This window comes from Melanaphis sacchari, unplaced genomic scaffold (genome assembly GCF_002803265.2).
Source record: "Melanaphis sacchari strain LSU unplaced genomic scaffold, SCAv2.0 Contig45_pilon_pilon, whole genome shotgun sequence".
In the NCBI taxonomy this organism is placed as follows: Eukaryota; Metazoa; Arthropoda; class Insecta; order Hemiptera; family Aphididae; genus Melanaphis; species Melanaphis sacchari.
In genome coordinates, this window is record NW_020271303.1 from 500735 (window position 1) to 518273 (window position 17539).

A 17539-nucleotide genomic window follows, 5' to 3' on the forward strand; every position below is an offset into this window, starting at 1 on the left:
TGGGTATAAAAATCAAGTTTCTACAAATACGTACAAAAAAACTTATTTTGTCAAAACTTGTTTTGCATGAAAATTCTTGTTTTTCTGAGTTTTTTATTATTCCCAAATATTTTGAAAACTATTGAACACTTTCACCTTCTCCTCAAAATACAAACTTAATCTAATTTATCATGAAAAATTAGTAATTACCCTCAAAGTTCCAAACTAAAACAGTCTTACTACTCCAAAAGCCTAAAGGTGACCTAGCGTTGATACACAAGCACGAAAAATATATATTTTTTAAAAAACACACATCTCGTTGCAAATCCAATATATTTATTACACCACTTAGAATCTAAATATGTATGTTTTATTTTTTGTTTTATTCTGAATATTGAACGTGATGCGTTAGATAATTCGAAAACTGTTCTACATTAAAATTAGGTAATTTAAAAAAATACTATAAAATTAATTTTTTAAATAATTTAATCACTACATAATCATACCATATTCATTTGACTTGCGTTTTAGTGTCGACCGATTTTTTTTTCAATAATATTTAACGAATATATATTTATTATTATCTTGGAATAAGGACAAAACATACCAATATTTTAATTTAAAATTTCAATTCCATTTTTATGTTTCGATATTGACCCGATATATAGGATTTATTATATAGGTTGCAACATTTTCAATAAATATTATTATCATGATAATATATTTAATATAATATGTATTTATATAATTATAAAACATGATTAACATGACGGTAATGTTTGGCAGTGGGTATAATAGTCAATTTGAAGTTCGTTAAATGCTTTTTTCGTTACAACTGTGACTTATTAGTTATTAATTATTGTTATTAGGAATACAGTGGATTCCGCTTAATGTGGCCACCGGTTAATATGGGCATCCGCTTATTGTGGGCAAACATGTCTGGTCCCAATACAAATGTATATTAACAATGTCAAATAAAACCGCGTAATATGGACACTCGATTCGGTTTATGTGGGCAATTTTTTTTATCATAGCGTTAGAATATACACAGAAGTATTTAAAAACGATTAATTTAATCGGGTTCCGTCGTATCTATGAGATTGTGTTTATCGAAAGTAATAAAAATCATTACCATTCAAATAAACAAATTTCGCCAAAGAGAGGCGAAAAAGTGCATTGATTTCTTGCAGAAGTTCTTCATGCAAGAGGGAAACGAAAATAGTCCGTCTGATAAACTTGAAGCGTGTGCCTATTTTGTCAACCAGATCCATACTAAACAGCTTAGACAACGAAAAATTACAACGTTTTGTATACCTTCTACATCCAAAGATTAATTTTATTTAATATATTATATGTATTTAGTTTTATTTATATATTTAGTAATTATTTAAAATTTTTTTCAATTATATGATAATACAAATATATTTTTTTATTATAATTTTTTTTTTTTTTTTACTAATTTCGGTTTTTATGGGCAACCGCTTAATGTGGGCAAACAGGGCTGGTCCCAACGTGCCCACATTAAGCGGAATTCACTGTAATACATGTTTCAATTGCATATATAATATTATAAACAATATGATATCAAAATAAATGATAATTATACTGCATACAATTTAGATTTGTATATCTAATCTAAAACATTTGTTTCAACCATCAAATTGTTTATCACACTCGACACACTCTCATCTCCTGCTGCTATTATTATCCTGTTCACGGATCGGCGCAGTCTCGAAAACAAAAATAGTGTTGCAAGTGTGAAAATAGAAACACGTATACGGCAACGACATCTATCCGTAAAAACAAAAACAGCGATAGTCGAAAGCAGTAAATTCTTCGCGTGCCAGTTGAATAGTTTAAAACAATGTCGATAGATGGCTCTGTCAATATCACGGTGCAATTAAAATAAACAAATCTTAGTTCGGTCGGTATTGACCGAATTTAATAAAAAACCTTTCTATCTCTAATTAACGTCCATGATAATATTAACGTATCGATGTGTGGTAAATAATGAGGGGGTGTATTGTCGTGTTGAAGGTAAAATTTGACAAGGCTAGATCCTTTTAAAATACATTTTAATAAATAAGACACCAAAATTTGTATTAAAAAATTATTTGATAATTTTCAGTTATGAACTTGACAACAACTCTTATAAAAAAAAAAAAAATTAAGGTATTATAAGAGGTTGTCTCATCCGCAAGTGTTGTCGCCGTCTTACAAACATACAACAATACAAGCATACAACATGAGTACATGAACATTTTTCGTTCAGCAGAACCAATTCTAAATATATTTAACTTAAATATTAGTGTGAAACTGTGAAATGACCTGTTATCAAACATAAGATTAAAAACATTATGTAACCTAACTTGTGTTCTCTCGTCAGTTTTTTACGATAGTTAAATTTTTAAGTGAGTTTTAAGTATTTTTAAGTAATAATATTTTACACAGTCATAACAGATTAACAGTGTAATTAATTTTTGTATTTTTATATGAGATTGATAATACCATTATATATATTAGGTATTTAAGTATTTAAGTACCTATTTACTGTTAATATTTTGTCATAATCAACCAGCATCTTTTTCATAGTTACAACTTATATTCCTATTTCCTATAATCGCGTTCAAGATAAAATACACGGTCAGGTAATATACTTATTTTAAATATAAGATAATCAAAAACAATTAGATAAATATATCGGTACGTAAATACGGACACATACTAGTTGCGGACAAATTATTCAAGTCAATATTATAACATAACAACTGCGGACACGAGTTTCGCTGTCATAATACTTATTGCGTACAGAATTTTTTCTAATGAAAATCACGTGAGTTGCCTTTCAACACTTTTTCAGGACTCAGACAATTTTTTTTTTTGAAACAGCCTGTATAAATGATACAACATTTTTTTGCTAATAAATGCTTCATTTTTGACAGTTTTTTTTGTTCGTTTCAAATTTTGTATAGCAGTAGGTGCAATTCATTTTCGTATACCAATCTGTACTTCATTTAAGGCGTCGACCAATTGGTATATAATAGGGTTAATGCGATAAAACATTCCATTAAGTTTAGCATGAACACTTTCATAAGCATTTGCGGTTCGTGAAATAAAAAAAAATTAAGTTTTTCACTATACATTTTTATACAGAAAATAGGTGATCAGAAAGATGAAAAATATTAAGCAAGCATGAGTAAGGTTGTAATTAAACTGATCAAACATGTTTTTTGAAAGCTGTCTTAAAATCGTCAATACCAAACAGTAATTTCCCAGCGCCCACAATCGTTATATTAAAAATAATAATTGGACATTTGTCCGCAATTAGTATCTTACATTTATGTCCGCAATACATATGTTACCTTTTTAAATTTCGTCTGCAACTCACATGGTTTTTGTCACTTTGTTCGCAATTCGGAAACACCGGTAAATACTATACGTGATGCAAGTATCAGCTAGTATATATTGGAGAATATTAGTATTTAGTTATCAGACAGTGACTTGTGAGTGAAGTATACATATTTTTTATCCGATAGGTATAAAATGGGAATAGGTATGATAGGATTTACCCATCATAACTAGTAGAATAGATATATACTATCTATAGTAATCTAATATCTACAATCGTGGTACTAATAATCTAAAAGCGGAGTTGCAAACAACAGCTGTAACGCCTGTAACGCAATCCGACGTCTGATACAATACGGTGAATTTATTAAAAATTAGTTTTTTTTTTAATAATTATGTTCTTTGAGTACACAGAAATTTGTGAATCTGGAAAAAGAATAATGAATAAAAAAGGAAGAAAATACCAGCAAAAATATCAAGATTAATCTAGACATTTTATCTTAAACGATAAAAGCAGTCTCACGTTAATTGTATTCTTCCAATCCGATCTGAAACCAGTTAATTTATGGTCGTTGAGGATTGAATGTCTTAATAGTAAAGTAGATATGAGGATATAAGTTTACCATTTGCTTACTCATTTTGATCCATGTACAATATGACAATTTATATTCAGTAAATAAAATTTTCTCTTGTTAGCATGGACGCGCATATATTTTAAGAGAGGAGGTATAAAAAATATCTCAAATTTAAGCTAAATAAAAGCGTAATGTTATTTTAAAATGTTTAGCATATAAATATAAATGTGCTATAATAATTAAATACTATTATTTATAAAATTAATATTTATATTAGTGTATATTATAGACAATTAAAATTAGTTTTAATAAATTTAGGAAAAAATATAAAATAAAATATAATTAAATTTGTTTTTTTGGTATTGCTAAGTAAAAACGGAATATTTCTTCGTTTCATTTATTTCATCCTTATGTAGTTACTCAATTTATTTTTTAATTATAATGTCTAAGTTATCATATAGAAATATTTATTAAATTATAAGTTAATATTATTTTTCATGGGCGAGCTTGCTTCTCCTCCCAAAAGGCAAACGGGTGCGCCTCGTGCATAGTTTTTAGTACTAAGTTTTATCATTAAATAGAGTGAATTCATTTATCATCAAACTTAAAAGAAAGAATATTATCTAAAGCACCTTATAGGTTTTTATTTATATTCATTAGTCATTACACTATTGTTGCTTTTCATTCCAGTACTACTCGTATGCCTGATAAGTAATAACATTATTTGTTGATCTTGACATTCTTATTAAATACGATGGATGTATTTAGTTAATTTATCCGAAATTGTCGAGACTATCTGTTATTAAAATAAAATGCCTGGCAGGTTTGGATTGGCCAACCGAGCGTTCGAGAAAATCTCAAAGGACCGCTTTAAGTTTTTAATTAAACCTATGGGGGTTAACAGTTAACTAGAAGTTTTCTTGAAATATGCTGTATTTTATAATTACCTACGTCTATTCTAGTTGACACAGATAATGCGCATATACTTCCTTTAAAGATAACTCATCTTAGTTGTTATAAACCCGGTCAGATTAGGATTGGCCTGGACCGCTAGTTCGCAATTACGGACGGGGCTGAATTACCTATAGTAATTGAGGCCCCTGATTTTGTACCAATTAATATTATTATTCGTTTAGAGTAAATAGAAATACGAAATAAACATTATTTTTTTTTCAAATTAGGAAACGTATTTTTGTTTACAACCTTGAGAAGTTTTCAATAATAATTATTAAATTAATAGCATTATCACTTTACGAATTTAATAGCTATCTATATTATACAAATTTGTATCATTGATTATAAATAGTGTACAATTGTTGTGACAGTTGTTCGTCAAAGCTAGGCCTAACCCTGAAGGGTGGGGGTTGCGAACCAGGGCACTTTCTACAGAAATCTTGGTTTTTATCCAGGTTTTATTCATTATATAATGAGATGGTTGTTGAGTTTGCTGAAGATAAAATAACAACTATATCTAACCTTGAATTTGACTAACTTGTTTGGTCTTAAAATTTATCTACTTATTACTTTGAACTCAATTATGTGCAACTTAAGTTTTTTAAAAGTTTATGGTATAAATTCAATTTTTCTTTCTCTAGAGACTCAATTAACCTATTACAAGAATTTTTGGGTCTTCCCTCAAGCTGAAATCTGGCAGATATAAAGTTTATTCCAAATGAGTATGTTCTTTGTCTTGAATTATTAACGATTATAGGACCAATAGAGCATTTTTTTTCCAGAAATCTTCGTTTAGCTAATACAATTTTTTTCTCACTTGATTATTTTAACTATTTTAATTTTACATGTAATAATTTTAAATTTAATACTTAATTTTTTCTTAAAAAATTGTATTTGCTTAGTTGTTTTTAGACTCTACTTTTTAGTTTAATACATAGAATAGTTAAAATATTATAGTTATTTTCGTATAAATCTTAATGGTCGTCTTTTTACTTTTGATATAAGTACTTAATACAATCATTTTAGCTTTAACCTTAATAGATAACCATTAATAATATTATTAAAATTAACCACTTAAAATTGAATCTGCTGGATGTACCTATGTTTGTACCTGTGCGTGAGTCAGGGAGAAAATAAATAGTACGTTGCAGATATCCTCTTGAATCGAGAAAAGATTTATAACATTGATTAATGAAAATATATAATATGTATTGTCTCTATACCATCAATATAGAATGCTTAAATCGTGAAAACTGTGATAATGATCATACCGAAAATAAAAATAGTACTTAAGAGATGACTATATACCATTTATAGTATTTACTATTTAAATTGTATTTAGAATAGTATCGATATCGAAAATAAATGTTTTGAATTTAAAGTACCTATTCTATTTTGATTCCTGAGTATTAATTTCCAACTCCGATTCGGAGTTCCGAGTTGGGTGCTTAAATTTTGGAGTATTCATGTTCGAGAAACCATCCATCCCTTTATATTGTACTCATGACGTAATCGCGTCAACTTTGAATAAGAGATTTGCGTCCGATAATTGTCTGATTTGGGTGTACTTGTACACACTATTATCTATTAAAATAACATTCTGTACACGTACGACCGCCAAATAGCATAATCCTATATAAAATTAGCGTTTTTTTTTTATACATATGTGGTGTATCGATCGCGTTATTATCGCTCATTTATTACTATCCGCGTGTCAAAAATATTATTTGGTAGTGTACTAGTGTGTGTGTGAACAACGAACGTCAGCGGAGTATATCAGATAATGCAGCGTACTGCGATTGCCTACTACTATTATACCAAGTACTAACTACCGTCTATGATTATTATACCTATAGGTACAAGTTCGATACACATACACAAAAAAAAAAAAAACGCGTAATTCGTGATTACAAGTCTGCCATTGCGTGTTCTGCCCCATTATACAATGTAGTATGTACCTACGCCTGCTGTTATGTCATGTGATGGACGTTCACGGCGATGGTAGGGGGGTAGTTGGGGGGGAATACTGCAAGAAAAAAAATTAATCGATTTTTCAAAATTCTCTCGGCGGGTAAACGAAAAATAAAAAGAGTTCGTCACGACCTAAGGACGACCGGTTTGTCCTTGGTAGATGGTAGGTAATGGTAAATACTAAATACTAAAAAATGGTAAAGTAAAAGTCTCAAACTCATCGCCGCTGCCGCACCACTGCCGAAACGGCTGTCCGAACAATAGAATCAGTGCCACCAACCGACAAGGGTTGGAGTGTATCGTATGCGCGACACTGGTAAAGTGGTTGTTTTTACGCCAATCGTCAAGACGATCGCCCCCAAACTGAAATAATAATAATAATAATAATAATAATATTATAACACCCATACTATTATATACATCGTACGGTGTTACTATGTTATTTTTTTGTCCGTCGGGTATTGTGATATTATCATTTATCATCTCCTAAAACTATCGAACACTATTATCATCTGATCATCATCATCGTATTATATTATTATTATAAAATAGAATAGAGTACAACAATAATAGTAATAATAATAATATATTTTGTAATAGTAGTAATAGTAATATTAATATTAATATTGATGAAACGCAATAATGAAGAAATCATAAAACTTTGTTGTATATTAATTTTGGTATTACCGTGATATCGAACGATTATTATTTATTGTTATTGTTTATAAGTGTGCGTGACATCGACAACAATAATTAACGTACCCTAAGCCTTGTCTATACCGTTCAGGAGTCAGGTCCGTTGTGTGTCCAGTTGTGATAGTTTCGTCAACATTCACTTAAGAAAAAATTAAATTCAACTACGGCGATTGGATTCTGTCAAATGTGTGGTTGGCCGTCTTGACATTAATGATTTGAAGACATCTGCTCACGATTATCATCAATTGTACTCTGAAACGACGTAAAAATATCAGGAAGTAAATACATATTAATTATTATGTACTTGACCGTCTGTAGTTTAGTTTTTTTTAGTGCTAAAGAAATTCTGTGGTTTCAAGGAAAGTAGTGTCGAGAGATTTTTTTGATGAAAAAGTGTTAATATTAATATCTACAGGTTGTTCATCTTTACCAAATTTCAGTACTACTTTGGCACTGCAGATTAAGTCTCATTATCAGTAATTATTTAATTTACCCTTGTGTAATATATTTTTATTAGGCATAATCGTTAGAAACAGATAAGACTCAATTGAACATTTTTTATTTATACTTGAAATTTAATGCCTATTGAGTACAGAAAAAGTTTGGTAATGAGAAATATTAAGCAATATACTTGGACTTTTTATTTTATTTTTTTATATTTAGCTATTAAGCCATTAAGCCATTGATATAGGAATAATTTATTACATTTTTAAGAGTACTGACTCGCTTGAAGTATATACAGTTAAATTATTTTAAATTTCTTACTAAAAAGGTAATTAAATTAGTTTTTTTGTTTAATTTTTATTTAGTGACTAATACATCTTATAGTTAGTAAAGGCAGGATGCCTAATTTTAAATGTAGGTAAAATCACATGTTTAGAAGCTTGTGTGAATTACAGACCTTACATATTCTGTTAAGTAAACACTAGTCTATTTATTATGTAGAAGAATAGTAAAATATTCATTGGAAAAATTCAGACTAATTTTCAGTAGTCACATAATTTTGGGTATGCCTTTTTACCTATAAAATACATAATATGATACTATCTATTTAAAATGTCCCTAATTGATAAATTGTGAATTTATTTTGTTATTTAACTACAAGTTTAATTATTAGTGATAAGTGTCTATAATTTTGAAACTCTTAACTCATACAATCTGTAGTAAATCATTATTAATATAACTATACAATTTAAGACCTATAGAATATAAGCAATTAATTCTTGTTTGTTATATGAGTTTATATAAATACTAAATATTTTTCAATTTCAGAAATGAACAATAGCGTGGAAATTGTTGTAACAGAAAAATCTGGGGAAAAACGTTTGGTCACTGTCCAAGGTGCAACTGTTGAGAATACAGATGATCGACGGTAAGTTTCTAAATGTTTTATTTAAACATGTTCAGCCTTATCCACTTCATTCTTGAACCTTTCACTACTTATTACCTGAACCCTGGTTTATATTTTAAAATTTCATCATAGTTTATTTAAATTAAAAAGTACAAACAACCGTTGTACATATCTAAAATAAGTCACAACTTTTGGACAAATCTTAGTAGCATTTTACCAATAAGATTTAATAGATGAGCAGCACAAGATTGCATGCAAACTTATTTTTTTTTAAGAAAATATGTCTGCACTGTTTTTACTTTTTCATAGATATTGGCACCATAATCATATCTTAAATTTTCAATAGTGATTTTTAAAATTTGAAGTTTTAACATTAAACAATTTAAAATAACTTCTTCAATTGTTTTGTCAAAATTAATACATTTGGAGACATTAAAACTTTATATAAACATTTTAAATATCTATTATTCAAATTTTAGGCATAGCAAATTTTCTAAAATAATTATAGGTACCTAATTTGTTGTATAAAATTAATATGTAAATTAAACAGTCACATAGAACCAACTATTTGAATGATCTAATTACAGACATAGTGTGTATTTTATAATTATATTAAATTTTAGAATCTAATCTAATTATTTTGATAAAAAAATTTTTATTTTACATGTTTTTGTATCCTAGGCCACATATTGTATATGATGTGTAATAATGATAAAAAAAAATCATGTTTTAAGCATGTAATTAAAATTAAAACCTTTAAAAATAAAATGTATGTAGAATATGCACTATGTCTGTAACCTCTATGATCTTTTACGGTTCTGGTTCCAGTTAGGCTCATGAAAAAAAAATCGATTTTGGTTCTTTAAACTATAGAAAAATGATTCCAGTTTGGGTAAATACCAGTATTTATATATATATATATAATATATATATATATATATATTTTTTTTCAAAAGTTAAAAAAAATTGAAATACAAACTTTATATTTTAATAAAATGATAAGATTAATAATTAATAGTTGTCTTAATAGGTTATAAAAACTTAAGTAAGTTTACGATTTTGATTTTAAAACCATTCAAAACACTCATTGTAAGAAATTGTAGTACTGTGCCTATCATAATTTGATAAAATTACTTACTCAGTTATATAACTCATAAATAATTTTTTTCAAATAGTGGTTTAGGTTTTTGTGAGATAAGTAAGTGATCAGCTTTGTAGTTGTTTATTTCACTTACTTATTTATTAATGTAAGTCATAGTCTGATAATAACTTAAACAGGTACATAGGTATTTATGATTTTTTTAGTAACCATTTTATTATTCATTAATTCATAAAAATCACTAGATGTCATCGTCCAAAGCTAAAAATAAACTATAGGGAAATAATTGTGATGATGCTCAATAGGTTAATAATTAATAGACTAGTAAATAATAATTTATATTTTAAAACTTTAGTAAACTGCTCTTTTTTTAAAATCTTTTTTTAGAAAATTATTAACCTTGTATATATTTATATGATAACTAAATTCAACGAACCAATTATTATTATCTAACCTTAGCTAAATAATATTTGAATTGAAAGTATCTGAAAGATTTTTTATAAACAAATATTGATTCCTAAAAAAATTCAAAAACCTTCTGTTTAAATATTGATATTTTTAATTATAGTTTTAAGTCTTGCTTAATAGTTTAAATTAATTATTGTGAGATGTATCCAAAATTAAAAAAAAAAAAATTCAACTTATTATAAATTATTAATAACATAACTGTAGAACCATTGCAGGAAAACTGGAATAAAATACTACTAATAAAAAAATTAAACAACATTAAATAGTTATAAAAAGATAAGTTGTAGCCCTCTTCAATATTATCAACTAAGAATTGGTTTCAACATGCAACACATGTAATGAAAACAATACACTTAAGCACAAAAAATCTTAATATTATTAGCCTCTCTGCTATATTAATTTAGTAAAAATATAAAAACTCAAAAGTAATTTTTACATTTAAGCCAAACATTGTAAAAACTTAATTCAAATTTAAGTTTTTCTTATAATTTGGATTAAATGTAGTGACCTAATTAATAACCATAGTTGTTGAAGTTGAAGCTTTAAGGTGCCTGCCCACTATGTATTTTGGTTAGTTTATTTGATTCTCCATACTGCAAAATTATGTGCTAAGACAGACATCTGTTTCAACCTACCAAAATACATAGTGTGGTTGACACTTAAATAATAGATAATAATAAAAACTCTATACAATTTAAAATGTAATACAATGATAGGATATTAAGCTGAATATTATTGATATTTAAGTTATTGAAAAAATGAAAATATTTTATTTTGAAGAAGCAATAAGATGATAAAAATATAATTATAATAATATATATTTTGTTTGTTTAGATTATTGCAAATATACTGTTTATATCCTTATATAGTTTGATCATAACTTTACTAATTTTCTTGGTAAATATTAATAATTTCACACAATAAAAAATTCTTGTTTCAGTTATATAGAAAATGTAGGTTTTTATATTAAACATATTATTACATTTATCTAGTCTTAAAATATTATTTTTATTCTTAGTTAATTTTATTTCGGATTAAAACTTATTTTAAGAAATAAATGTTTATAGTTATTAAATCTAAAGTATCAATTAAAAAAAATTTGAAAATAACAATAATTAGTATAGAAAATTGTGTTTTAAAAAACATATAATCATACTTAATGTACAAAATATATTTAATTATAATTTATATGTCACTTATACATCATACATATAATTTTCAATATCTATTACTTTTTCAACCCTGTTCTAAATTGTAGATTATTAAGTTGCTAAGTTATTCTTAGTTATTAAAGTATAATTTATAACAATTAATATAAACATTAAATTTTATTGAAGTTAATATTTATTAATATTTCAGTGTGCATGAAAATATTGGATATGGGATATTTGTTCAAGGATTAAATGGAGTAAGTAATTCATTTTTTGACCTTGTATTAGCTTTATTAATTGATTTATTTTTAATTCTGTGTATTATAGTTATTTATAATCAATAATTTTTTTTATTTTTATTGCTATGAATTTTAAAAATACCTATAACATTTTAATCTTAATTTAATTATATAAATTAATTTAATTCTAATAAAAATTTTCAAATTGTAGGATTTAGCCCATTTATTATTGGATCAAGAAGAAGTGGGGACTATGACTGTAGAAAGTTTAGCAAAAATAATCAATGGTCAAGAAGCCATAAGTGTATCTGGAGGACAAATCCAGATAAATAATTTAAAAATTGAAAATGTGGATTTATCTAATCAAGAAGGAACAACAGAAATTTATATTGCTGAAGATAAGAATATTGCAATTGACATGGCTAATGAGGCAGTGGCAAACTGTCAAAGTCTTATGCGACCTAACCCCATGGATGAACTACAATGTCAAAAATGTGGCAAACGTTTTTCAGATGTTAATGCCTTAAAATCTCACGAGGTGTCTCATGAAGATGGCCAAAATGTTGATTGTAAATTTTTGTGTACTGTTTGTGGAGAAAAATTTGATAAGGCTAATGCATTGAGTGCACATTTAGTCATCCATCGCAATATTAAGTTACATTACTGTGAAGTTTGTGGATTAGCTTTTTCTGATGATCAATCTTTAAAAGAACATACTCAAATGCACTCTCGTCAGAAACTACACGCTTGTGAAAAGTATGTTTTTATTTTAAATATATCTTATATATTTTATATGTTGCTATATTATAAATTGTATTTTTTTTCCTTAGATGTGATAAAAAATTTCCTTCAAGCTATAGATTGTTTCGTCATATGACAATTCATACAGAAAATCCTCCTTTTGTTTGTGATCAATGTGGTGTGTCTGTGGCAAATAAAAGTGATTTAAAACTTCACATCATGAAACATACTGGGAGTGCTGTGTACACATGTACTGAATGTGATAAGAGTTTTTTAAAGCCATCTTGTCTGCAACGACATTCGAGTGTACATACTGGTGAACGACCATTGCATTGTAAAACTTGTAACATGACATTTACTTATTCCAGTAATTTGTGTGGGCACCTAATAGCTAGTTCAAAAGCAAAGCCACATCCGTGTACTATGTGTGAAAAATCATTTCGACGACCATCTGATTTAGAACGCCACATGATGATCCATACTGGTGAACGTCCATTTGTGTGTCAAGTTTGCTCCATGTCATTTATTACAAATTATAATTTAAAAGTGCATTCAATGATTCATAATGGGGGTTTACCATATCCGTGTACATCCTGTGATAAAGCGTTTAGTAAACCTTCAGAATTGCAAAGACATAAATTGGTACATTCAAGAGAAAAGCCATTTTCATGTGTCAAATGTGAAGCTACATTTACCAATCAAAGTAACCTTAAAGCTCATATGATAACTCATACAGGCCGAAAACCATTTCCCTGTCGTATTTGCAATAAAGGATTTACACGTCCATCAGATGTCAAACGTCATATGCTCACACATACTGGTTGTCGTCCTTTTGCATGTGATGTATGTGGCTTGGCATTTGCTGATTCATCAAATTTGAAAAAACATTCTTTGACCCATTCTAAAGATGATCAAAAACTTGCTTTGCAACATCAATGTCCATCATGTTGTATGTCCTTTTTTTCATATGAACAACTCAATGAACATATGATCTCTGGAAATTGTACCAACAATAGCGGGCAAGCTGAACCTAAGTACTCATGCAAAGAATGCGGTGCTACGTTTAATCATGCACTTCACTTACAAGAGCATGCTATCATGCATTCGAATCACAGATCAGTGCATAGGTGTGATGTGTGCAACAAAACATTCATTCAAGAGTCGTTTTTGATTGCACATAAAGCTTCTCATACTGAATCGCGACCTCATCGTTGTGACATATGTTTGAAGAGATTCAAAAGTACATCTCATCTAAAAAATCATGTGATGATACATTCTGGTGTAAAGCCTTTTGAATGCACAGTATGTAACAAGTCATTTTTGAAACTCGCTTCATTGAGACGTCATTTTGCCACTCATGATCGTATAAATTTCTCATCCGCTGTTTGCCACCAATGTGGTAAATCATTTCTCAATCAAGAATATTTGAAAAAACACAGTGTAGTACATGCTGATTCATAACATAGATAAATAAGGATAAAAATTATTTTGTTCACTCATTATTATTGGTGAACTGTAAAATGGAGTAACACTACTGATTCTTTTGAAGTTTTTGTAGTGAATACTATATTAAGTGTAGATAAATTTCAATTTTTATGTAAATATAATTTTTTTTTTTTTTTAATTAGCAATTAATTATAATATTGTTGCTTTTTAGTTTTTATTTAACTCTATGTTTTTAAATTTAAAAACTTATTAAAATTTGAACACTAATTTAATACAGATAACATATATTATTTGATGATATAATATAATTAGAAAATTACAATTTATTTAATTTTCATAAATCAATATTTAAACAATTATTTTTTTTTATATAAAAAATATATATTGTTGTTAAAATGTTTAAGCCTCACAAGTTCCCAATATAATTTATTTTTGTATGATAAAGTTAGTTCAAAATATTTACATTTAGTGTAATTAGATTTTGTTTTAATTGTAAATATTTTATAAAGTTATTTTAAATTAATGATTATTGTTAGTACTATTAACTTTTATTATTATATTTTATAGCTTATTAGAGTATAGAAATAACTGACTTAAATTATGACACTACACTGCACATATCTTTTATTCTTCCCATATAGCTTAATGAATGTGCAAAATGATTACTATTTGTACTTGATGGTATAATTATTGAGTGTTTGTTATCTTCTTACCACTAAACCGTGTATAATCTATAACCCCACCAGGCACCCATTAACATTTTTAATTCTAAAACGTCAATATTTGTGATAGATATTACTCTGTACTTTGATATCTTATGTGCAGATAAGTTCAATATGTGATTTATATATAGAAGAAAAAAAGAATAATTTTTATAATATTTAAAATTTTATTTTATTTTAATAAAGTTAGTATGTATTAGGTTTTTTGCTATATTTTATGTATAATTTCAAATGTTTAAAATTAATTTTAATAGGTTATTTTTCACAATAATTAAAACTTCTTTGTTACTAAAACTTTATAAGAAGTGAAATGTTACATTTAAGAATCAATAGGATATTGCTGTATCCTCTTATGTTTATTTAGGTTTAATATTAATTATTACCAATGTTTCTAATTAATTATTTATTTTCATTTGGTATAATGAAATGGTATATAAAAATTATTAGACAAATCGATAGTCATCTGTTGGCAGGGTGTTAATACTTATTCGGCATGGTGGTATGAGAATAACAAAGTACCAATAATTATCTTAACTATTTAGTCATAATTCTGGATTTTTACACTGAATAAATTTCGATATTCCGGATCTTAAATCAAGGTAAAATATGTATGTAACTACAACTTATTTTAGAAAAATGTAAATAATATGCTAAGCAATAAATATATATTATATTATGATATATAAATTTATAAATATATATATTTTTTTTAAAGTACATAATATATTAGGTATACTTTTTATGTAAATTAAATAATAATTAACATCTATTAATGCTGTTTATAACTATACACATAATATATGAACATGTATTTTAGTTTTGACCGTAATATACAAGCATATATTTTTAGCATTTTCATTTTTAAATTTTTACTTTAATCTAAAAAAAAAGAATACAAATGTTTTCATAGTATTAAAAAATTATCTTTTATATACATAAATACATAATAAACCCTAAGGTTACACGTTTCTTAACAAATTTACAACACCTTATATTCGTCCATACGTTAAATACTTGTTCAATAATTATTAGTTTTTAATATTACAATTGAATAAATTTTAAATTGGTTCTATTCTTCTATTCAAAGTAAATCTATACTCATTAATATGAAAAAAAGTCAGAATATAAATATTGAATATAAAAATATATATCAATTATTAAGTTTACCAAATTCTTTCTAAATTGTGTACCTATAGATAGTTACCTATATGTGCTACATTAAAATATGTTTAGAAACCGTGAACTTAGTACACTGGCAGACTGAATTTTCTAAATTTTTTTGAATAGTCACTGTTTAATTATTAATAATGATTTTAACTGCGTAAATTAGAATAATATACATAGTTATCTTAATTTTTTTAATAAATTTAATATTAATGATTATTATTTTTCTGAAATACTTACTTGATGAATTTACTTTCTGACGCTGTTTATTGCTTATTATGAGAAGTTGTTTATGTTATCTTTCATGCTTTCACATTAGACAGTTAAGCATTTTTTTAAATATTATAACATGATCACTATTCTGATAGAAATACATAATATGCCAATACCTATAATTTATCACTATATTATGGTTGAAAGATCATTTAAACATTGATATTACATTTTCATACTGTGCCTAATATTAAAATGGCTAATTTTGTATGTTTACTTCCTTACTGGGCCAATATTATTTTATATTTCTATTACTCAATACTCATATTTCATAGCACTGGTTTTCAAACCACGGCTTGGTCTTTATTTGAAGCTTGTGAAAACAATTTAAGCATAACTTATAATTTATACTTATGTATTTTTAATCATTTAATACTCGTTTTTATTAGTCATTGTAATTTGTAAAGCTGTACATTACATCAATTTTTAAAGATTTATGTAAATTGTAGTCTGGGTATATTTTATACATTTTGTTTACATTGCGGTCCGAATATGTTTTATATATTACATGTAAACTATAAATAGCGGTTTAAATAGTTCTTTGTCCATATTATGTAAATTACGTCAATGGATGTTTTTACAAAGTCTTTATTTTTCTTTCCATTTTTCCGACTTAGGTAGATTGACAATATAATAATTGTATTAAATAAACATATCTTGCTATTTGTTGTTTATGATTGAAAATTAGTTATGAAGTGAATGGTTAAAAAATGTATTATAAATGAATAGTAATTAAGAATTTGGGACAAATGTGTAAAATAATTTGTACAGTACATGTCTATGTTTATCTGAGTGATTTCTTTGATTTCAATTTAAAAATTAGTTGTTGTATAAACACTTTATTTTTAGTAATTTTTTTTTTAGCTTTTTCCCCATATCATTACAAGTTTTTAAAAAATGTAAAAATTAACAGAATATCCCTGGATTATACTTTACAAACACCAGTTTTTATTAAAAATTTGGTCAGTTAAATTGTAATGAGTAGTACACTAGGTACCTAGAGTACCAAGTCATGTTGAAAATCCTTACTAGTGTCAGAAACAATTTGTTTTTAATGACTTAAGTAAAATGTCTAATAATTATAACTACATATATTTTTGTGTAATATTATATTATAGGTACATGCGCTTATCAGGTGGCAGTTACAAAATACATGTTTTTGATTTTATAAAATGCATCAATTTAATGTACATTTTTAAGCAAGTTATGAGCATGTACAGTATTGAAATCTTAAAATTGGAATATTGTAAGAAAACAGTCGTATTAACACATGAATTGTTCTTGTCTTTAAATTTGATAGTAAGTTTACACACCTTTATATAAAAATTAACAACAAAAGATTGGAACATAATTAATATCCTA

At 26.5% G+C, this 17539-nt stretch overlaps 1 protein-coding gene across 2 annotated transcripts; it reads left to right on the forward strand.

Annotated features, from left to right (window-relative positions):
- Positions 1 to 7387: 7387 nt before the first annotated feature.
- Positions 7388 to 14182, forward strand: LOC112598155 (zinc finger protein 883-like). Of its 2 annotated transcripts, none has more exons than XM_025344529.1 (5): positions 7388 to 7801; positions 8796 to 8895; positions 11801 to 11849; positions 12043 to 12587; positions 12662 to 14182. In XM_025344529.1, exons 2-5 carry the CDS (start codon positions 8798 to 8800, stop codon positions 14031 to 14033), a joined length of 2064 nt encoding a protein of 687 aa, XP_025200314.1. In that variant the 5' UTR covers positions 7388 to 7801; positions 8796 to 8797; the 3' UTR covers positions 14034 to 14182. The 2 variants fall into 2 exon arrangements, with proteins under 2 accessions (XP_025200314.1, XP_025200315.1); XM_025344530.1 differs by lacking the exon at positions 7388 to 7801 and adding an exon at positions 8220 to 8295.
- Positions 14183 to 17539: the final 3357 nt, after the last annotated feature.

Excerpts from the sequence above, each read along its gene's own strand:
- LOC112598155 (XM_025344529.1), top strand. The coding sequence starts at position 8,798 with ATGAACAATAGCGTGGAAATTGTTGTAACAGAAAAATCTGGGGAAAAA. Across the intron at positions 8,896-11,800 it reads GAGAATACAGATGATCGACG|TGTGCATGAAAATATTGGAT; the intron begins GTAAGTTTCTAA and ends TTAATATTTCAG. Across the intron at positions 12,588-12,661 it reads AAACTACACGCTTGTGAAAA|ATGTGATAAAAAATTTCCTT; the intron begins GTATGTTTTTAT and ends TTTTTTCCTTAG.